Here is a 23,137-nt window from a genome sequence, read left to right on the forward strand (position 1 = left end):
CTACTACTACTAATAACAACACAAGTAAAAAACAAAAGTATCACTGATCAAATAATTTTTATTATTAATTTAAGTTTTATTTGTTTTTGGTTTTTTTTACCTTCATGGGTTAACAGTATTCTCCCAGTAAATAGAAAAATCTTTGCAGATTTTCATTTTGGATTTGTTTTATTACGGGCTGTGATTTGAAATGTGCCTTTTTACGAGTCAAATGGGAGCTCCTGAATGCAACATTTTTACAGCTCTGATTAATGAAGGCAGCACTGTGAAGGTTAAATACAATACATCAGCAGTTCCGGTTATCGTCTGCAAAACAAAACTAGACAAATAAACTAATAAATGTTTCAGTGTGACATTAAACAATGGGTAGATGAAGAGGTTTGTAGTGATTACACATTTAAAAAATGCAATTTCATTTATAGATACCGTTATGAGGACAAGGTTTTACAAAAATGTTCATTTAGTATGTTCGAATTGTGCTTTTATTTTTTTGGGTCGATCGCCAGATTTCCGTCAGTATTCGGCTATCTCCGGAGAGTTTGACGAAGCGGAGAGTCCAATGGAAGCCTTCGTCTCAACCCGGGGGAAACAATCAAGTCCGATTTAGCTCAAAAATATCAGCCGATATCTTCTCATGGGATTATAAACTACATATTTCTGGAACAGTCGGCGTCTTCGGTTTTCACCGTTGTGTTTTAAACCCGCCGATTTTCCGTTAACGGCTCCCGTTCGGCCTTGTTTATACTGAGCAGGCAGCTCGGGTCGGCAGCAGGCCCGGTGGCTCCGGTGCAGCGAGTTTAACGGCCGCTTCGGGTCCGGAGAGAGTTTGTGCGGATCGGCCCTTTAGCTCACCAAGTAAGTGGACACACAGATACAACTCAGTGTCGGTTTACCGGCAGAAAAACGGTCTGTGTTCGAAGTTTGCGCGTGTTTAACGGCACGATGTCAGTTTGTAGTTATTGTTAGCTAGCTGTTAGCTCGGAGCTAGCAGTTTGCAGTGACGCTCCACAGTTTTGAGCTAATGCTAACGGCTAGCGTCAAAACTCGAGCTAACGGTAACACTAACTTAACGGGATGTGGTAAAACGTATTCGCTTAACACACGTCTCTCAATGTAGTTACACGGATATACGGCCTGATGTGTGGTGTGTTTTCATGTATTACCCTGCTAGCATCCTGACAGTGTTCAGAGCAGTAAGTTAGCGCCATTAGCTCGCTGCTAAGCTAGCCAACGTTAGCCTTGTTTTGTAAAACCAGCTGGCTGAGAAGAAGCACCACTAATTCTCACACTTCAACCAACGTTTATTTTGTACTATATTAACTAAGTAATAACATAAACCAAATGTTTACAATGATAAAAACATGCAGAATTTTTTTTTTTTATCGTAAACATTCAGAGGACCATCTGTTGTGGACTAATATTTGTTTAATCCATAATAATATTGCATAAAGCTAAAAATCTGACTAATCATTATGACACTGGCTACTAAAACTGAAGAAGTGTCAATATGAGAAATGACATCCATGATGTCAATAAAAATAGTCTTATGAACTCTTTAAGGTCCCATACTTTGCTCACTGTCAGGTTTATTCTTGTATTTTGGGTTTAAATTAGCACATTACCACATGCTTAAAAAAATTAGTTTTTCTTAAACCGTCCGCCTAAATATAATTGTAATCACCTTCTGTCTGACACTCACTGTTAGTGTCGTTTAAGACCTTTTTTTTTTAAAAAAGCCCTGTCTGCTTTGATTGAGGTTACTACGTTAACCTGATAATAATTTAAATGGGATGTATACAAATGTACAGAATTATTTTGTTAGATAACAAGTATTAAGAGGCCCATCTCTTGTGGACTAATATTTGATAATTTTTAATTCTGCAAGTAGTTCATCATCTGATCAACAATCATGACAAGGTTAATGTGAGAAATCATATCCATGATGTCAATATTTATATTCATATGAACTCATAACTATTATGCTTTTGGGGTTTTCCCTTTTCTTTATTGTTTTGTAAACCATCTTTGTGCATGCATTAAAAGGTCAGTATGAGACACATGATTTATTTTTTAGAACAGTCAAGCATGTAAATCTATTATAGCAGATCCCAAAATACAAATATAATCCTGGAAATTAGGATAATGGGGCCTCTATTTCGGGTTTCAACTAGAAGGTGTTTTCATGCTTTAAAGTAAAAAAAAAAAACAAGCACCAGTAATTTCCACACTTAGCTTACATTACTTTTCTTATATACTAACAAAGTAAAAATTTAAATTGATACAATGTAAAGAATTGTGTTAGATCATTAACATTACTAATATTTATTTAATTCATAATAACTCGTGCAGTTAAACATCTGGTCAAACGGTTAAAAAAAAAAGGTCAATATGAGGAATCACTTCCATGATGTCAATAAAAATGTTCTTATGAACTCTTAAATGTCCCATATTCAGCTCATTTTCAGGTTTATACTTGTATTTTGGGTTTAAATTAGAACAGGTTTAAATGCTTTAAAGTGAAAAAGCAGGATATTTTTCCTCAAACTGTCTGCCTGAATATAACTGTATTCACCTTCTGTTTGAAACCTGTTTCAGCATCTTTTAAGCCCTTTCTGAAGTGAACAGTTGTATTCTCTAGAGAAGATAAGATACATTTTTCTATAAAACATGCAACCTTATTTGAGTCCCCCATCCCATATGGCCTGCATGATCTCACTTTTTTCACCACACTAGTTGTTTAATAGACCATGTTATTATGGTTAATTCTATACAGTCTCATCCATTCTCTTCATCATTTTTTATTGTATTATACTTAACTCTGTTCGTTACATTTTACATGCATATTTATTTTTATTGTCTGTCGTTATTTGTAATGTAAATGAACTGTCATTTTGTGACTGTTGATTGTATATTTAGAAATAAAAAAGAAAAAAATGAATAAAATCCATAGCTTTGTGCACTGGTACTAAAATATGCTGACACACAATGACGACACTAGATTTTCTTAGAAGATAAAGCTGCTTGAAGCATCTCTTAAAAACATACTCAGTCATTCCAAAGCAGGTCAGAACTGCGCAAGAATATTCAAAGTTTCAATATTTGGCTTTCAGTTGAAAATGCCTCTTTTTTAGGTCTTTTTTGTGCAAATACTTCTTAAGTCTTGGCCACACTTATTGCTAATTGAAATGTTCTCTTGAACTCCTAAATAATGTCCCTCTCTGCTCTCTTGTCTCCTTGTCTCAGAGAATATGACCCAGATGCAACAATGACATCCAGATTTGGTAAAACCTACAGCCGTAAGGGAGGAGAGGGCACGTCCAAGTTCGACGAGGTTCTGTCCACCAAGAGAGGCACCCTCAGCACCAAATGGGGGGCCACCACCTACAAGGCTAAGGTGGGCTCCAAGCGTGCCGGTGTGCCCAAAAACGACTCTGTCCTGGAGGTTTACAAGAGACCCCGTCCGTGCGGAGACGGCCTGGAGGATCCGTTCGGATTCGACAGTGATGAGGAGTCAAAGCCGGTGACGTCTCGCAGCGGAAACAAGCCGTCGCCCGCCAAGCCGGCCTCTGCAGAGCCTCCACAGGCGGAAAGGCCCGGTGTTTCTCTGGACACGGGGAGCAGGTCCAGCATCCAGGGGGGGTCTTTGACGGCCACTCGCGGGTCATCATGGCTGCCCAGTGACACGGCCCGGTTCTTCAACAGCAGCAGTGCTATCACAGGTAACACACAGAATTTCAGACCTTTGACCTCAGAGATCTGGACCAGCACCACCTCTGTACTTATTTACTATTCGGTTACTGCCTGTCGCTGATCGACAGTTTTTTAAAAAAACAAAACAACACAACAACAGTCATTGTGACGGCTTGTGTAGATTTATTTCGGCAATTTATTGATGGCTCTTTAAAGCACATCATAACCTCAGATACTCTTTTGGAAACAATTGTGCAGACAAACTCCTGCACTCTGTCTAACTTGCAACATAAATTTTTATAAATTATATAAATTATAATACTATTATAATAACTTTATTAATATAGCATCTTTAAAAACGAAGTTTACAAAGTACTTTGACAAACACGAAAAAGAGGAGTTTCTTGCAGAGGTAACATGACTATTAGAGCCCAACAATAATGCTGAACTGAGACCAAACAAAAATTAATGTAGAATTAAACAATTGAGAAACAATTACCAAACAAAAACAACAATAACAACCCGTACCAAAAAGAGTTAATACACGTCAAAGAATATTAGCAGTAAACATGGGAATTCTAGCACTTATAGCAATTAAATGTGATTAAGGCAGAATAAAAGAATAATTGAAAAGACAAACCATAATAGATTAATTGAAATAGACAATTAAGATGTTTTAGCCACGAGACCTTCAACAGGACAAAAGTTTTGCCTGATAAAGTTACCGAAGTTTGTCTGCAAAGTGTCCCTACTCGGTCCTCTCCTGCGCACCTGTTGTGAAATAGATGTGTAAAGCATTCTTTTGTTCTTTTGGAAATAATAACATTTATTCTTACAGTGCACTCGCACAGTTAATAAAATATTAATCGCCATCATGAATTTAGCTCTTTGCAATTTAGTGATTGTCTCCAATATTGATGTTTAAAATATGTGGTCCACTCAGAAAACTCTGCTGAATATCAAATTAAACACTTCCTTAACTATCAGCCTCCACTTTTGAAGAGCTGTCATGCTGCTGCGCATGCACGCTGCAGCTGCAGCTTGTGAATAACTCTTCTGACTATTGCCCACGCAGACGGGCAAAAAAAAAATCATCCGCTATCAACATCATCACCCTTTGTGGAAGTATTTTGGATTTAGGAGAGAACAAATCATATGCAGTGAAGAGTGCATGAGATTGTTTAAACTTGTTGAAACACCTTAAAAAATACCAAAGTCTGCAGTAGATGAGTGCGTTATGTTTCTGTACCGTTAACCTTCTTCCTCTTCCAGTGTCCACTCAGACATCATAAAATTGACGCTGCAGCGTGTAATTGAACTGTGAAAAAAATAATACAGTGGTGGAAACATATTAATATAAGATACACTGAATTTAGGTGAAGAAGAACCTTATTTTCTGTCTCATTTTGATGCAAAGATTTCACACCTTCATCATTTGTTGTTTGGAAGTATTTTGGATTTAGGAGAGAGTAAATATGCAAATAGTGCTTGAGACTGTGTCTGCGTTGTAAAGCAACACAACTGAAATACCCGAAAAAAACCACCAAAATCTGCAGTAGATGAGTTCATTACGTTACTGTACCGTTAATCTCCGTCCTTATCCAGTTTCAACTCAGACATCATGACGGTGACGCTGCAGTTTGTCATGAAAACATGACCGCTGTAAAAAATAAAAATACAAAACCTATTAATATGAGATGCACTGAATTTAGGTGAAGAAGAACTGTATTTTCAGTCTCATTTTCATGCGAAGATTTGTACATTAGCAGAAATGTAGCACGAGGTGAAAGTTTTTTTTGTTATTTTAACAATGCAATAAAAATATTTTGTCCCTAAAAAAAAATAATAATCATTTTAAGTAATTGTGATCTCAACACTGATCAAAATTATTGATGGAGGCATCCTCAGGCTCATGTTAAATTACATTTGGCACAAAACCAAAATCCTTTGTGGGGAAAAGTCACATTCATCTTGTGATGGTTTGCAGATGTTAAATGAATTCTGGGTGTTCAGATTACAAACTCAGTGACTTCTGTCAAACTAAACGCTCCTTTGGACTTTGCATTTGTCTCCATGTGAGTTCTTCTGAAAGTAAAGGTCAAAAAACTTGTCCAGTTTTCATTATCGGGCTTCGTTACACGCTGCGCATATCTGAGGACTAATGTCGAGTTCGTTTACAATCACTTTTAGAAAAATCAACAAGTGCTCGTGGTTTCCACAAGTGTCATTTCTTCAGCTTTCATTTTTGAGTGAACAGCATCAGAGAAATGAGTTGAATTGTTTCTCTGCTCGCTGTCAGTGTTGTTGCTTTCAGCTCGACTCGCCCTCAGCTTTCCGTGACTGCTGCTGGCCACCTGCCAGAGACGCGAGCCACTCGAAGTGACTCTGAACAACAAGCTGTGCCTCAGTGAGCACGTCTGCTCACAGTGACGTCTCCACAGAGCCGAGCCATATTGAAGGGACGCCAGCGCGACACCGGAGTTCAACTGAAACACTGCCATGGCCATGTTGACTCAGTAAATATGACAAAATCCTTGGCCAAATAACTCCTCTGAAAAAGTGTGCTGACACTGTGGAGCTGACTGATGTTTGTGTTCAGGAAGATAGTGAGACGCTTCAGTTTTGAACAGGAAATAAAATAACATATACAGGGAAAATGCATTTAAACTCATGTGCGATGTGGCCCCTTCCCCCTTAAAATCAATCCACAAATTGTGCAAAGACGATCAAGAGAAATACATCAATTGATTCACAGACTTCATTTCTCAGTAGAAGTCATTGTACAGTGAATGCGTGCAGCCTGTGGGTTTCCACCATGAAACCTTTGAGTGTGAATTAAAAGTTTTATTTTGGTTCACCTGAATTTGTGCTTCAGAAGCTACAATTTTGAAGATCATTTGATCAAATTGATTTTATTTACAATGGTGTGCATTTATGGACGCCCCGAGCAAATCCACACGATTGAGGCCAGTCTGGTATTTTTTTACAGATTGGTTTAAGCTCCATCCCTTTTGTTCAGCAGCTTTAAAACACTGCTACAGATTTCTCATGTTCGGAGCTGTGACGGACAACATGTAACACACAGAAGCCAGCAAGTGTCGTTAGTAATACGTTGACTTGCGTCAGGGAGCTGTGTGAGCAGAGTTACACTATGTGAAAATAACAACAGTCTCCTTTCCTACATTTTAGTGATAATTCAGGCATGACCTCTACTTCTCTGTCTTTGATTGGCCAGCACTTGTTGCCTTCTTTAGGTTAGGTTTAGGCACCACGTTTTGACAAGAATGGTCCTACTAGAAATGGAAAAGTCTTTTCTTTGCGTTTAGAAAAAAAAATCTGTGTTCATAAGATAACGCTGTGAAAACGAGCCTGGTGTAAAAATTAATAGTGTCTAAGATGCATCATGATGTGAACATCAATGATTCTGCATCACTGCATCTCTGCAGCAACCAGCGGCATATGGTAGCAAAGTTGCATTGAATTATGGGAGAATGGAGCTAGCTGACTGCTTGTATTTATTGATGAAAAAGTAGCCATTTGCATTAAAATAGACAATTGAAGGTTCAATTCATCGTGAAATTAAATGGAATCATTGACATGATAATAATTAAATTGTGACCGTTGAAGATGCACAGCTCTAGTTGTCTGCATGCCAGGCCAGCTGGTGGTGTCACTTTGTAATGACACACCACAGAAGAAGACCACGAGCCTACATGAAGAGCGGCCGTGACATCACCGTTCTCACATCGCCAGTTTACTCTGTGGCGTTTTCAAAAGATAACACTCTGGAACCTAGTTTAAAAAAAGTTTGCGTTTCCATGCCCCCAAAACGCCATTGTCATGTGAACGAAAGGCCAAACCACAACAAAAGTTTAACGCTTTATGCAAGAACTGTTGCCGTGTAAACGGCCCCTCAGGTGCCACAAACCTCTGTTACAGCCGGTGTGTCTTTGAGCACGATTCGAAAAACCTTCTTGCTCTGTCGCGATCTCCCCTGGGTACAAGAGATGATGAAAAGCACGAAACACAGTGTAACCAGTGATCAGGGTTCACCATTTTACACATGAAGGACGGAGACTGCTGCTGATGCTTTGGAGGAGCTGACACAAAGAGTGAAACGTCCTCTGTCATCCTTTGTGAGTCTTATTACTCGTTCACCAAATAAGGGCTGAAGAGCAAAGAAGGAGTGAAATGGCCTACTTTCTGGTTTTGCTACGCTTCAACAACACAGCCCTTAAAAAAACCCACAAGCTCATTTCCAGAGCAGATACAGATATTCTTTGATGTTACACTGTGAAGCAATTTCCTGTCTTTGCTCAGAGTAACGAGTCCGGTATTGTCACCCGTCTGTTATCCGTGAAGACAGAGATGGCCACAGGGTGCAAATTATAAGAGCGAGTGTGTTGTCCTGGCAGAGGGGTCCAGACCCTCTTGATTTCCTTGAAGACACAAATCAACTGGTGAATGAGTCAAACGTGAAACTCTGCAGCAGCTCCGTGTGTGTGTGTGTGTGTGTGTGTGTGTGTGTTGTGTGTGTGTGTGTGTGTGTGTGTGTGTGTGTGTGTGTGTGTGTGTGTGTGTGTGTGTGTGTGTGTGTGAGAGAGGAGAGAGAGAGAGAGAGAGACACACCTGTTTTCACTGTGTAAAGGTGCTTTTTTAAAATGGTGCAATCTTTATGCACACAGTCGTATTGCAGCGTGTAAAGTTACCCAGAAGTGTTGTTGTAGCAGAAAGTATGCTGGAGGCTGTAACTCGTCACTGTGTAGTGTGAATAAATGTAGCTGCTTTAAAATGTGAACAGATTGAGAACTTTTGGGTTTGACACACATGTAAAAGAAGGTTGCACTGAATTAAACGGCATCCATGATCATTCTGCAAATTAATCTAAAGCCTATTTCCTTCTCAGTTTATTGTGTTGCTTATTGCTGCCTCGTGTTTTTGAAAGAAATCAAGTGAATTTGCTCAGGTTTCAAAGGGTTAAAACCTGTGATAGTTGTTTTTTTGTATTTTATTTTATTTTATTAGCCAAGCAATTAATCAATAAATAAAAAAAAATGCTAAACAGATGAATTGATAATGACAGTATTAATTAGTTGCCATTATAGTAGATATTAAGATAGAGTTTACAGGGATGTTTTCAGTTAACTGTTAGTCAGTGAATATTCTAGACCAGTCATGATATTGTTCCACAGGTTTGTTTTTCTACTCTTCAGTTTACTGCGCTGTTAAAACTCACTGAGTCAATTTTCCCCAAAAAATTAACCATTAAGTTACCAGTAATGTTGTCAGGCTGTGGAAAGCAAAATGAACCAAAACTGACATCGCTGAACTAAATTAAGTCCAATAGTAGACACTGTCCAAATAATTTGAATATAGCGCTAAAAAAGTGTAAAGTTTCCTTGTTTAGTGAACATAAAAACAAACATTTGATGCCGCCAGTCGATGATATATGACGGGACCGACTCTGAGTGTGTGTCTTCTTCTTTCCCGTAGGAAAGTCCCAGGCGAGCTCGGTGCCGTCAGATAACCAGCACAGCTACTCCTGGTACCAAAACGCTTCAGAGAGCGATAAGAAGCCGCTGGCGCAGACCACTGCCCTGAAGACAGGGTCCAAGGCAGAGTCCACCTATGACTCCTGGGACGCCATCATGGGTCTTCGTCCGCCCTCACCCAGCCAGGAACCTCGTAACCCCGCCCCCACGCTCTCCTGGGCTACAGCGGGAGTCACTGCGGGCAGGTTAGACCTCGGGAGGAGCCGGCACGAGAAGCCCCCCTCTCCCCCTCGGCTCCAGAGCCCCAGCGAGAGCGAGGACCTCGGAGGGGACACAGACTTCTTAGTGGAGACGTCAGACTACTCCCAGACCTCCTCCCAGACCTCCTCCTCCTCCTCCTCCTCCTCCTCCTCCTCCTCCTCACTTGTAAGAAACTCGAACTGTCGGACTTACAGGAGGCCCAACAAACAGGGCAAAGCCTCAGACTCTAGCGGCTTCACCTGCGCTTCTGCCACAGATCTCCCCAAATCCACATCTGACAGCAGTAATAAGACGACAGGTGGAGGAGGGGGACGGGGCAGGACGAGAGACTACACGGTGCTGCACCCGTCCTCTGTGTCCAAGTGTAACGTCACCATCCAGGACAGAGGCGTGGAGGAGTTCAGCACTGATGCAGCACCCTCAGGTGGGAGCGGCGGCGCCGGGTCCGGCAGCTCTGCAGAGCTGGGAGAGGTGGGATGGCAGCGCAAGAAGACGGAACAACAAAACACAAGGTAGAACAACACCTGAAAACAGTGTTTTAACCCTTTGAAACCTAAGCAGAGTGGCTTGATTTCTTTAAAAAAAAAAAAACGAGAAGGCGGCAATGGGCAACTTGAGAAGTGATCCCAGAAATTATTAAGAAATTAGTAAAACGTTAAAAAAAGCCTTAAATTTAACAAAAAAAGGAATTAATTAATTAAGGAATTAAAAAAGGAGTTAATTCTGCTGGGCCTAAAACTTAACACCTGCTCTCATCCACCCCACGAGTGACAAACTGCTGCAGAGGAGCTACTTTTTAATCTGTCAGATATGTCATACTTACCGATGCTGGTTCAGCTAGTTTACATATAATCAAAGCTCTAAGCTCGTACACCAGTCTGGACCGGCAGAACCAGAAATCGACCCAATAGCAGCAGCTTCCATCTCAGTCTGAGCAGAGGAGTCCGAGTGCAGACACCTGACTGTTGACTAAAGAAGGAAAAAGACGTTAAAAGTTTCTTCTCTGCAGCTACTTTCTGAACGGTTCACCGTGAAACTAGATGAAGAGGGAACAATCAGTGAAGCAAACGGCTTGAACAGGATTTGTAAAGAGGAACGTTTCTGCTCACAGACACACGGACCGCTTTTCATTTCACGCGTGTTACATTTTTCACATGTTTTCAGCTCTGCGTGTGAGGCTGCAGGTAAAAGCACTGATTCATTTTGTCCTTCACTGTCACATATCTGTCTGTTATGCTTGATCCCCTTTTTTGCCCATGAAAATAAATACTCAGTAATTTTATTTTTGTGACGCATCAAAGTGAGACTGTCACAGGACGTCTGCTGAATATTTTTAGGTGCTGCAAGAAACAAATTTTAATTAAGTTTTCCTTCATTACCTGTGTTGGAATTAACAGATTAGTTTCCTCAACAGTCTCGTGAAAGTGTTAATTAAGATTTGGCCGGTTGCTCTTTCATGTCACTGAAGCCTGAAGTTGGAAATAAGAAATGCACTCGACAAGACTCGCTGCAGAGCGCCACATGAGTGCATCACTTAAAAATTGATTGTAATTAATTTGTTAAAACGTATAAACAAAGCTTGGCTTTGTCTCACTCCTGAGTGCAGGATGTAAACCGTGTTTGTTGTCGATGTGTCCCCGTCCTCGCCTCAGGTTCAAACAAAGCCAGACAAAGTCGAAGAAGGACAGCAAGCTGGAGCTGTTCGGCTTTGAAGACGCCGACGCCCATCAGGATGAGAACAGCACCGACAGCGCAGACGGACGATCCAGCTACAAGATCCAGTACTTCGGCTTTGACGACATGAGCGACAGTGACGGCGCAGACGACGATGACGACAGCGCTAAAGAGAGGAGGAGGAGGGTCAAGAAGGCCACGGCCGCCAAGAAAAGCCCGGCAGTGGTCAATGACGAAGAAACTGTGACCGACGAACCGCCGGATCCCTTTGAGAGGCTGGAGAGGCTGGAGAGACCGACAGTCAAGGAGAACAAGAAGAACTCAGAGAGGCAGGAGAGCAGGATACGAACAGGTTAACACACACACACACACACACACACACACACACATACATGCATACACACACACACACACACACACACACACACACACACATGAATGAAAAATCTTTGTGCGTTGCTACAACTTAATGATGTTGAAACATAGAGCGCTCGCATCATCACTGATATACAGCACTTTTTTTTTTTACCCACATACCTGCAGCATACACAGAGCTGGAAATATAGCATAAACACCGTTACAACAAACCCAAGAAGAAAATGCAGCTGTCACACACCAGAAAGGAGCCGGCTTGCTGCACACGGCCTCTTGTCTGTTTACAGTCAGCTCTGTGCACAAACCAACTGGCCAACAGTTTGCAGGGCTGGTGTAGAGATGCGTGCTTGAAAGAAAAGCTCACTTTTCAGGTCTGAAAGACAAACACACCTACTTTTAAACATCACGAAAGCCTTTGATATCAACAGATTTTTAAATATGCACAAAAATTGTAGCGCTAGAAAGGGGTTGAGGGAATCAAAGAGTAACAAGTCTGCTACCGGTGGGAAAAAAACCGTATTTTGATGCAGCAAACTAAATGTCAAAAGCAGATCCAGCTGTTCCACGTTTTTTTTTATTTCTTTTTTTTAAAGTGATCATTGATGTGAGGGCACGTTAATCAGAGTATGAACAGCTGAATGTAATCAGAAATATTAGTGAATTGTTCATTAGTAGTAGGAATATCGTCTTCTCTAGAATAAGGTCAAAACTCCAATATTTAGTGCATGTAAACGTATGGTCAGTGTGTCAATCCACAGAGTGATGTTTATGTGGTCTGAACAAGTCCACGTTTACACTCATTCTGACTGAGTGTGTGTTATGTGTGCAGACATCCTGGACTTCTCAGAGGACAGCCTCAGAGTGTTGGCTGGAGTAACCAGGAGGCCGCCGCCGGGCAAACCGGCCGAGAAGAACCCGGACACCTTCAGGAGGATCTTCAGCGCGCATAAGAAGGTCAGACACAACGTTAAATTCGGCTCTCTCGTTAAAGTCTCTCTCTCTGCACGGGCGAGTGCTCCGTGTTGGCTGATATTTCATGTTGCACCCTCTGCAGCTTCAAATGTTAACTGAATCTGTGGACCAGGAACTGAAACGGGACTGCAAAATACTGAGGCACACTCAGATAGTCTTTACACTACTGACTGATGGTAGTCTGTATATTTTTTTGAAAAACAAAAATCATGAAAAGAGCCAAACCAAAGCCATTTTCTAACCTTAACGGTAGCACACACGTCAAACACGTTCTCATCTACTGTAAATACTCTGTTTGGGTCAGGGCTGACGCTGGGTGGAGCGTGCAGGAGGCAGGACATCAAGTGAGAAATCAAAGTGTTATGTTTTTGTAGCTGGTTCATAATTTGGTTAGAAACAAGTCTGTAGCTGTTATGTGGATTTGTCTGTACAATATTTGACAGAAGTTCCCAGATCTTATCATTTTTGTTGAGCTGACCCTTTAAACTTTGAGCAAACTCATTTGATTTCTTTAGAAAACATGAGGGAAAGGCAATGAACAACAGGGCAAGAAATGTCCCAAAAACTGCAGGAAATTAGTAAAAGGTGACAAAAAAGTGAGCTGAAAATTAGTTGTTTTATCAGAAAATTATCAAAAAACAAACAAGGGGGGGGGGAATGTTCAAAATACATTAGTATTATTATATATTTAAAAGTTATGTTACAGAAAAAATGTTGGATTTAAAAAAAAAAAATCAATTTTCAGAAATGTTTGGGCCATTTTCATGTTTTTTTTTCTTCTCTCTTTTTTTAAACTTTTCTTCTTTTGCTTATCTTCAGGTTTTGTTCCCCCAATAATGATAGTTTATAAACCAACATTTTGACGTTGATTAGTCACAAACTGATAAATATGTCAACCTCTTGAGTGAATGATTTGGATCCCCAACTGTGAAACCTTCCCTTGTTATGTATTTCAAAAAGAGATGTGCATGAACCTGTGAAGACGGGACTTTCCACCTACACCCAGTATGACTCAGTGTGTGTGTGTGTGTGTGTGTGTGTGTGTGTGTGTGTGTGTGTGTGTGTGTGTGTGTGTGTGTGTGTGTGTGTGTGTGTGTGTGTGTGTGTGTGTGTGTGTGTGTGTGGGCGCTCTGGTTTATTCATGGCTTGATGAGTGGAAGCTCTAGTCGTCTCTGAACTGCGTTTCTTTCCTTCATCAGCGTTATAATGGCGTGTGGCTTTGCTCTCAGACTGACCGGATATCAGACTCATTGGTTTCAGAAGTGCCCCGTCGGTGCCTTTTTATAGTGGAGATCAATGTCACTGATCCAGACCAGCAGTCTGAAGTAACTCGTGTACTGTGTGTGTCAGCCTTTCCTCCTTGAAGTTATTTTTACTGCAGCTCGAATCTCACTGCAGTTAAAGCCGTTCATCAGGTGCAAAGCTTGGACTGAAGACATGATTTGATTTTAGTCTGGTTGTGCTGCAGGAGTGTTTTTTAATTAGATCTCAGTGCAGTTTCTTTAGTTTGTCATAACGAGCTCTGCGAGGCCTCTCTTCATCAGAAAATTTAAAGTTGTCTGGAAACATGATTCATGATTGTTATTAACAGCTAATTCTGAATTTAGATTTGTTTCATGAAAGGGGATCATGATTAATTGGAGTGTAATAACTTAGATTTATGCTTTTAGTGTTTATATAACAGTTTGCATATGATTTATGTTTTTATTCCTCTGCATCTACGATAGTCCTGGCTAGAGGCATTTTATTTTTGGGTTTCCATCTGTCTATTTGTTGGTCTGTTTGTCCCATTCGCATGAACATAATGGCTCAAGAACCCCTAGAGGATTTTTTTTAATTAAACGTCCATTTGGACTCAATGATAAACTAATTAGAATTTGGTGGTCAAAGGTCAAGGTGACCCTGCATCCTTCTCATTCTTGTGATCTCAATATCTGAAGAACATGTCAATGGAATTCACCGAATTTGTCAAAAATGTCTACTTTAACTCAACAATGAATTGATTATATTTTTGTGGTCAAAAGTCAGTGACCTAGTATCCGCTTTATTCTTGTGAAGGCGATATCTCTAGAAAGCTGTAAGGGAATTTCTTAAAATTTGGCACAAACGTCCACTTGGATTCAACAATGAACTGATTAGATTTTGGTGGTCAAAGGTCACTGTGACCCCACAAAATGTGTTTTTGGCCATAACTCAAGAATTCATACACTAATAATGACAAAATTTCACAAATGTCTCATAGGAAAAAATGATAAAGTGATGACATTTTACATGCAAAAGTTCATAGGTCAACTTCACTGTGACTCTAAATTGTGCATTATCATTTCATCAGAGAAACATCCCATCCGTTACATCAATCCATTCATGTTTTTCTGTCCGACATAGAAAAACACAGAAAGAGGTTTTAAAAATGTAATAACTTCCTCTCAAACAGAAAAACCACAGTTAATAAAACATCGAGTGTTGATTATCGGCCCTGTAAGCGAGCTGTGTTCGATGCTCTCTGCTTCGTCCTCAGAAGCTTTAGTCGAGGCAGAGATAACTTTGTTTGGAAGTTTTCTCTCAGCACCTGCAGGGAACTTTTGAAGCACCAAATGTAAAGTTAATTTCTTCTGCATCTGCCCGGCTGTACGAGCATCAGCAGACACTTTGCTTGTAGGAGCAGAATAATGTACTTAATGTACTCTCTCATGATAACTTTCCTCCCTCGTACGAATAATGTGCTCTCCTCTCCGTCTCCTTCACTTCGTCTTGACCACCCCGCCACAATCTCCTCCTCCTCCCTTCCTTTTCGTCTTTCTCTCTCCGACACGGCGGCTCTCTCACTCCGTCTCCAGTTAACATAATTGAGAGTGAGCGCCGAGTTGAGCTCATTATAAAAACAATAGCCCGTGGAAGTGACTGGCCTGCGGAGGAGTTGTCAAAACTCTGCCTCAGTTACAGCAAAGCGTGTGTCTGCGGCGTCGGCGGAGCCAAAGTGCTGTCGGGTTATTCCTCAGAGGACGCTGGGAGATATTGGATTTTACCATAATGACAGCGCATGGATGGACTCATCCATATTTAGGAGGAGGTTTATTTAGGGAAAGCTTTATGGGACAAGCAGTGATTACATCCATAACAGTGAGCCTCTTCTCACTGTGTTACCAGTAATGTTTGGTCTGCTTCCCACAACCGAGAGGGAGAGACGACTCTGTGCTCAGTCTTCATCTGTCCATCATGTCTCAGGTCCAACTCAGGCTGGGGATTGTTTTCTTTTTTTTAATCTGGTCTTGACATAATATCAGGAGAATCAATCAATCAATCAGTCACACTTTATTTGTATAGCACTTTTTCATAAAGTGCTTCATACAATTATACCCCCCCCCACCACCACCACCATACACATGTGAATGTAAATAAATAGTCAATAAATAAATAAAGTTCAATTGAAAGCCAAACTAAAAAGGAAGGTACGTCTTGAGTTTGCTTTCAAGAATATCAGATATAACCATGTTTTTTTTTAATATAATGAGCTAAATGTCGTCTAAACACAAGCACACCTGTAAGACCTTTGCCAAAATAACGCTTTTAGAAGATGGGGGGGGGTGTTTAAATGCATGTTTTTATTTTTTACAGTAGTATCAAGTTGGGTATCAAGTTTCGTGAAGTTTGGCTGGTTTTGTTGTCAGCTACAAATGTTCTGTTTGGTGACATTTCTACACAAAAAAATGAATCAGACAGCTGCAAAATCAAAGTGGATGAAAAGCGATTTAAGTTAATTCACGTTCTCAGCTTGTTTTTGTCGACTGTGACCAATGAGAAGTCAGTTTGCTGTTAACTTTAACCCCGCGATGCCAAAACAGCAGGACCACGGCCTCCATCGCCCACCTTCCTCTCTCTCTCTCATCTCTCCCATGCTGCTTAGCGGCAGGTGGGCGGGGCGGGTGTCATATGTGTCCGTCTGTGTCATTCAGATTACTGCAGGGCGCTTTTAATTCGGTGTGTTGATGTTCCAGCACAGCCAAGCTCATCCCCAAACTCCTCTTTTGTCTCTGCTTATTAACCCCGCGGTGCAGAATCCCCCCGCACCTCCTCCAGCACTCTGCTCCTCGGCCAACTCGCTCTTTTCTCCCCCTCCGTCCGGCCCGTCCTTCTTTTGTTTTTCTTTATGAATGCCCCGGCAACTACCAACCACAGGTTTGGCAAAAGTGTACCAACAGTAGATGAGCCAAGGGTGTGTGTGTGTGTGTGTGTGTGTGTGTGTGTGTGTGTGTGTGTGTGTGTGTGTGTGTGTGTGTGTGTGTGTGTGTGTGTGTGTGTGTGTGTGTGTGTGTGTGTGTGTGTCCTGCTGTTTGATCAGTGCTGGCCGTCTCTCAGCAGTTTAATATGCGTCCACTTCTCCTGTTTTCGTTCACCTCTCTCTGCTTTTTCTTCTTCCTGTTCACAAGTATTTTTATCTACAACCCCGTTTCTGCTTTCTTCTTTTGAGCTCTTATCAGTCTTAAAAGTTCACGAGAAACGACTGAAAACACTTTGAGATTATGAACAGAGCTGTGTTGAAATGTGGACACACGCTATTCTTTGCTTTCGGAGTAGTTTTGAATATTTGTGTTTAAATATGCCATTCGGAGTAGAAATCTGAAATTTCACATGGCCAAACACTACTTGAAAGCAAAACTCTAAAAGATGGTATACACAGAATATTAATAAGTCTTCAACCCTTTGAAACTGGAGCAAATTGGTTTGATTTCTTTGGGTGAAAAAACAGGGGGGGGGGGGGCAGACCAACTTGGCAAGAACTATCCCACAAAATGTAAGGAATTAGTAAAAGTTAACAAGAAAATGAGCTGAAAATTAGTTTGAAAAATAGAGAACACTTTCCAAAAGATATATATTTTTTAATTATCATAATTTTACATACATGGCAATTTTTCAATTTTTAGCCCTTTTTTCGGGTGGTTTTCTTTCTTTTTTTGTACTTTTTTCTTCTTATTATTTTCAGGTAATTTTTAAAAATATTTTTAATAATTCTTGCTTATTTTTGGGCCATGTGTAAAGTTGCTCATTGCTCATAATTGTTTTTGAAAGAAATTAAACCGATCTGCTCATGTTTCAGAGGGTTAAGACTGACTAAAAAGATAAGTTAAAACATGAATTAAAAGGTCATTCAGAGACATATTAAACTCTTAATTGACCCAGTAATTAGGGCTGGGCAATATGGAATAAAGTCTCATCACTCTATTTTTTTTTCATATCAGTCAATATCGATATATCTCGATATACATCAAATCACTATTACTGTCAAGCTTAAAGGTTCTCTTTTACTCGTTAATGAGATATGAAGATATCATCAGGTTAATTTTGGTTTAAATATTTATTTTCTGTCAGACATTGAACATGACAAATATACTGTAGAACAGCATCACCAGCTGGAGGACCTATTCTACTAAAACTCACAGAGGTCCAGTTACTGAAATTTCCTCCCAGCAAAGGTCCGAGCCTCATACCTAAAATCAATATCACCATTAATTGAACATTTTACGTTGAGTCTGAATAAAAGAACGATTATTTTTCTTTTTTTATGGTTTGTTTTTTGCCCTCATAGTTCACTGACACAGTTTCAATCATGGTGCTGATAATAGTCCAACCTCTCCTGACTGCAGGACTCTGACTTCAGCTTCTGTCAAACTTCTGTGCTGTTAATCATTTTCCTCAGGAATTAAAAACTTTTGAGTCGGCCTACTTCTCCTATAGCTGCCAACAGCCTGCCGACATTCACAGTTAGAGAAAGGCTGAAAATAAGCTCATGTGCTTGTGGCCCCGGGCCCCCAAAACATTACATCTGCCCCTGGTAATAATAATGAGAGCTCAGTGCGAGCGGCCGGATGAGACACGGAGCGATGCGTCCTGGTGTTTCTAAATAATTCATCCAAAGTCTGATTAAAGCTGAAACTAACACAAAGTCGTCTGTAGAGTCTAAAGAAGTCACTTTCACCTCTGCTGATGTGTCTGTTTCAGACACTTTGGTGCTGTGAGGAGAAGCTGCGCTCTGTTTGTCTGTCTCACTGCGCTGCTGTCGGACCATCGGCTGTTTGATCCGCCATAATGAAATGCTGTGGCTGTCAAACACTCCGATGTTCTAGAGTCAAAATCGTTCACTGCATTTGGTTCTCCGCGGCTCTATTCTTATTATCATTGGCTGCTCGTGTTGTCTGTCAAAACATGGCTTGAATGCGTTCTATCGACATTCTATGGACAGTGTCTCATATTTTAAGCGAGGAAAAGTAATTTCACTTTTGGTGTTTGTCTTCATGTTGCAGTCTCCCACCAAAGCTGTGTACAACGCCCGACACTGGACGGTGGACAGTGAAGAGGAGCCGCCTCCGTCTTTCTTCTCACGATCAGCGGCAGCTCCTGTAAGTTTTTTAATGTTACAGACAGTTTTGGTCCGTATCAAAAAAAGTATTTATGTTCCATGTGCAGCTCTGTGTATCAAATAGGATGAGTTGATATGATGTTTTTGTTTTCATATTGACCCTCCTCTGTGTTTGTAGGCGCCGGCCTCAGCAGGAGGATCCAGTAAGGAGCCCTCTGACGCTCAGAAGGACGACGGTGTCTTTAAGGCTCCTCCCCCTCCTCCCAAGGTCACCAAATGTGTCACCCTGCCCACGGACCTCTACCAGGACGCCGTCACTGCACTCAAATGTCGCAAAGAGCACAAGGAGGTACATGAGAATGTTTAATGTAACCTTAAACTGTTTGATTTATGCTGACCTACCCGTCAAAATAATCTGCTGCTGTCAACCACACAGTTGGAGAGGTATTTGACACTTTACTGCTGGATGATTCAAATTTAGCCTTGAGTGAAAATATAATCAAATATTTCCCTCAAGGCTAAATTTTAATCATCCAGCAGTGGTTAGATTTTTATTTATTCCACTTAATTCACGCTCATTAAACCTGCAAAGTTTGAGATAGTCTCGTAAAACAGAATTACACAGATTGGCTGTCACTCTCTTTTAACTGCCATCAGATTATGAAAGAAAATCTTGAAGTGTTTTTTTTTTGTTGTTGTTGTTTTTTTGGACAAACTTACACTCTTTCCCCCCCTGTGGCTGTGTGCTCCAGCTGTATACGGTGGTCCAGCATGTGAAGCACTTCAATGACGTGGTGGAGTTTGGAGAGAACCAGGAGTTCACTGATGACTTTGAGTATCTGGCTACTGGTCTGAAGAGTGGACAGCCTCTCAACACACGCTGCCTTAGGTAAGATCCCACCTGCACGCCCCCACCAGAGAATGAAGCGTTTGTCACGGCTGTTTTACTTTTGCTTTTATTCATTCAGCATTCTCAAATGTCTGCTCTAAAGGAGTTAAATAAGCTAACCTGTGTGTGTGTGTGTGTGTGTGTGTGTGTGTGTGCGCGCGCGCGTGTGTGTGTGTGTGTGCATGCAGTGTGATCAGCCTGGCTACGCGCTGTGCCATGCCCAGTTTCAGGATGCACCTCAGGGCCCGAGGGAAGGTGGCGCAGGTCTTTAAAACGCTCAACGATGCCCCACAACACCCGGTAAGGATCAGTCTGTTCACACGAACACAACACACCCACAGCTCACTCTCCTCCAGATGGAAACTGCAAAAAGGAGCAGAAATCATGGCCTTATTATATGGGTTTTTGCTAAAATGAAATGCAGTTTTATTCAGACAGGGACAGTGCACAATAAAATATTAACCTTATATAAAACCAGGAGAGATGCATTGTACCAGGTTTTAACAAAAACTGCCATTTTCTGCCTGTAATTCCTGTGCAGGCAGGTGGAATAAATAAATTAATGGCAGAGCTTGATTAAATAAAGTACAAAACACAAGTTCATACAGTTTTACAAACATGTATATTGGCAGAAAGTTGAATATCTTTAATTATCCAATATCTGAATGTTCTTATGAATGAACAGTTAATTTGAAAAGGTGCTCCTGCATTATAGTGCAGGGAGGTTCACTTCAGAATAGTGATGTCACAATGCTTGGATTTTGACCTTTGATACTATACCTTGAAAAATAGTTTGATAATATTATTTTTGAAGTATTTAAATTATTATTGTAATTCTACAGCACAGCATACTTTTATGTTTTTCTGCTTAAAGTGGGAAAGAGAAAAAAATAAAATCAAAAACATATCAGAAGTACATGTTAAAATTATTCATACATGCAACAGTCAGACTAATGGCACATTTTTTTGTGAAGAGAAGAAAAAACAAAAAGAAAGCAGTAATTTATGACTTAAGAAATGATTAAAAACTATAACAATTATAATTTGAAAGAAGGTCTGAAATGATTTCAAAGTGAAGTCATTTTTAGAGAAGTAAATCTGAAATATGAACCATGAATTTCTTTAACCTCTTCATTGTTTTGTCTCGATTCTGCAGAATCTGGCTCTGTGCACGGCATCTCTGATGTACATCCTCAGCAGAGACCGGCTCAACATGGACCTCGACCGCTCGTGTCTGGACCTGATGATCAGGCTGCTGGAGCTGGACCAGGACCAGGGTGGCGGGGCCGGGACGGGGACAGACCCCACGACTCAGTTCAGCGCCAGAGAAATCGCCAAGATGAAGGAGAAGATCAGGAAGCTCTGCGACACCGTGCACAACAAGCACCTGGACCTGCAGAACATCACGGTACTGAACGCAGCCGGCTTTTATCAGCCACGAACAAGTTTAAGTTCTGTTTGAATATTCAGCACACTGGATCATTTCATGTTTCCTGCAGAGCATCACGATACTGAGCGCAGCCGGATTTTATCACTCACTAACACTAGATCATTCTGGATCATTTTAGTTTCATTTATCTCAGTGTTAAACTCAGCCACCCTGCAGAACTGAAACAGCGTTCAGATCGTTCCACCTCTCCTCTGAATCCTCTGACTGATGATGTTCTTCGGGCAGTGACTCACAGACGCCCACATGAGTCGAGATATTTCCATCAGCTGAAGATGGTTTGTGATGTAAAAACATGCGCAGTAAATCTCAGGGTTTGTTGTGAGACTCCTTCAGTCATAGAGGGACGGCGAGGGGCAGCCAGTACACGGCTATGTCCTCACCACGGTGGCCGAGGGTTTGATTCCAACCAGTCCTGTCAAATGAAGGAAAAATAAATAAATATTTATCTTTAAAATCAAAAAAGAGGGAAAGTGTCTACAGAGCAGGGCTGGGCAGTATGACAAAAAAAATAATGTTGTGGTATTTTTAGGCTATACTATACACAATATATCTCTCACTACGTTGAAATCTCTTCTAAACTACTGTAGAACACTAGAAAAGTGAATGTAAATGAAAAGTTAAAGTATTGTTATAATGAAGCTGAATGAAATACAATTATAATAATGTTACATAAAGTGTTTTTACAATTAAATAATTCAGAGTGGAATGCATGGTGCTTTTATTTTGAAGCACCTGGCTCACTGGGGCAAGACGTTTAGAGGTTTTTGCTGTAAAACTTGAAGCTTCCAGTCAACAGTTGGATGCTGGCAGTTAGCAGAAGTTATTCTGTTACAGCGGCGCCTTTAAACCTCACGATTTATTCTCTGCGAGCTGGAAACAAACTAACAGCCCTCCAGTTCAGGTATTGATAATATTTGCAATTCAGAGTGGTGCTCTGTGATCTCAAAATGTGGATAAATACTCTCCGTCTGGAGCCTGTAGATAAAAATAAAGCAGGCTTCGTCTGCTCAAACACTCGATGTTTGTGATAAATCATTTTATGTATCCCATGTGGAACATCACAAACTGAGATAATGTTTGTCCCTCCTCTCTCCCTGTAGACGGGTCACTTAGCCATGGAGACATTATTGTCTCTGACCTCAAAGCGAGCAGGGGACTGGTTCAAAGAGGAGCTGCGGCTCCTGGGAGGACTGGACCACATAGTGGATAAAGGTTAGAGATATTTTTACCGATTTGCATCAGAATAAATAATGACGACGATGACTCTGGTGTTTGACTCTGTCCTCCTGTTCGTCCCCTCCCTCCACAGTCAAGGAGTGTGTGGATAACTTGAACCAGGAGGACGAGAAGGAGAAGATGATGTCGTCTCTGTGGGGAGCGGAGCGGTGTTTACGGGTGCTGGAGAGCGTAAGTTCTGCGCAGATCACAGAGTGAAATAATCCTAAAATGATCAGTGGGAAAAAAAGGTCATTGTTGGTGTGTTTGTGTTGGTGCAGGTGACGGTCCACAACCCAGAGAACCAGAGCTACCTGATCGCCTACAAAGACTCATCACTCATCATCTCCTCTGCAAAGTGAGTAAACACACACACACACACACACACACACACACACACACAGCGAAAACATGGAGCTGTTCAGTCATAAATCAATCACCAAACATTAACAAATGATTCAATGAATCCATGAATAAAGTCAGAAGTTACAACTCATAAACGGTTTGTAAAAAGGTTTGAAGGTGACGGCAGTTTTTTTTCTCTGTCTCATTCGCTGTGTTGAAGACGAGCTGAGAGCGAAACACAGTAGAAGGATACAAAAGAGACACTAAATATGAAAAATGTGTCTTCCTACTTAAAAAAAATGGAATAACAAAAAACTTTCAAAATAATCCTTTGCACGTAATTTCACGATTCGGTGTTAAATTTTGCAACAAGAAAATGGTGTTTGACAAAAACAAAAGTGATGATCAGCTTTTGACGC

At 40.9% G+C, this 23,137-nt stretch overlaps 1 protein-coding gene across 1 annotated transcript; it reads left to right on the forward strand.

Annotated features, from left to right (window-relative positions):
• The first annotated feature begins 86 nt into the window (after positions 1-86).
• LOC121958579 (wings apart-like protein homolog) lies at positions 87-22,735 on the forward strand. Its single transcript, XM_042507593.1, has 13 exons — positions 87-855; positions 3,244-3,719; positions 9,184-9,955; positions 11,096-11,469; positions 12,322-12,446; positions 18,764-18,859; positions 18,998-19,168; positions 19,572-19,708; positions 19,897-20,008; positions 20,865-21,116; positions 22,259-22,370; positions 22,468-22,565; positions 22,655-22,735. The coding sequence occupies exons 2-13, from the start codon at positions 3,266-3,268 to the stop codon at positions 22,733-22,735; spliced, it is 2,784 nt and encodes a 927-aa protein (XP_042363527.1). The 5' UTR covers positions 87-855; positions 3,244-3,265.
• The last annotated feature ends 402 nt before the right edge of the window (positions 22,736-23,137 follow it).

Source organism: Plectropomus leopardus, chromosome 19 (genome assembly GCF_008729295.1).
Source record: "Plectropomus leopardus isolate mb chromosome 19, YSFRI_Pleo_2.0, whole genome shotgun sequence".
NCBI lineage: Eukaryota > Metazoa > Chordata > Actinopteri > Perciformes > Serranidae > Plectropomus > Plectropomus leopardus.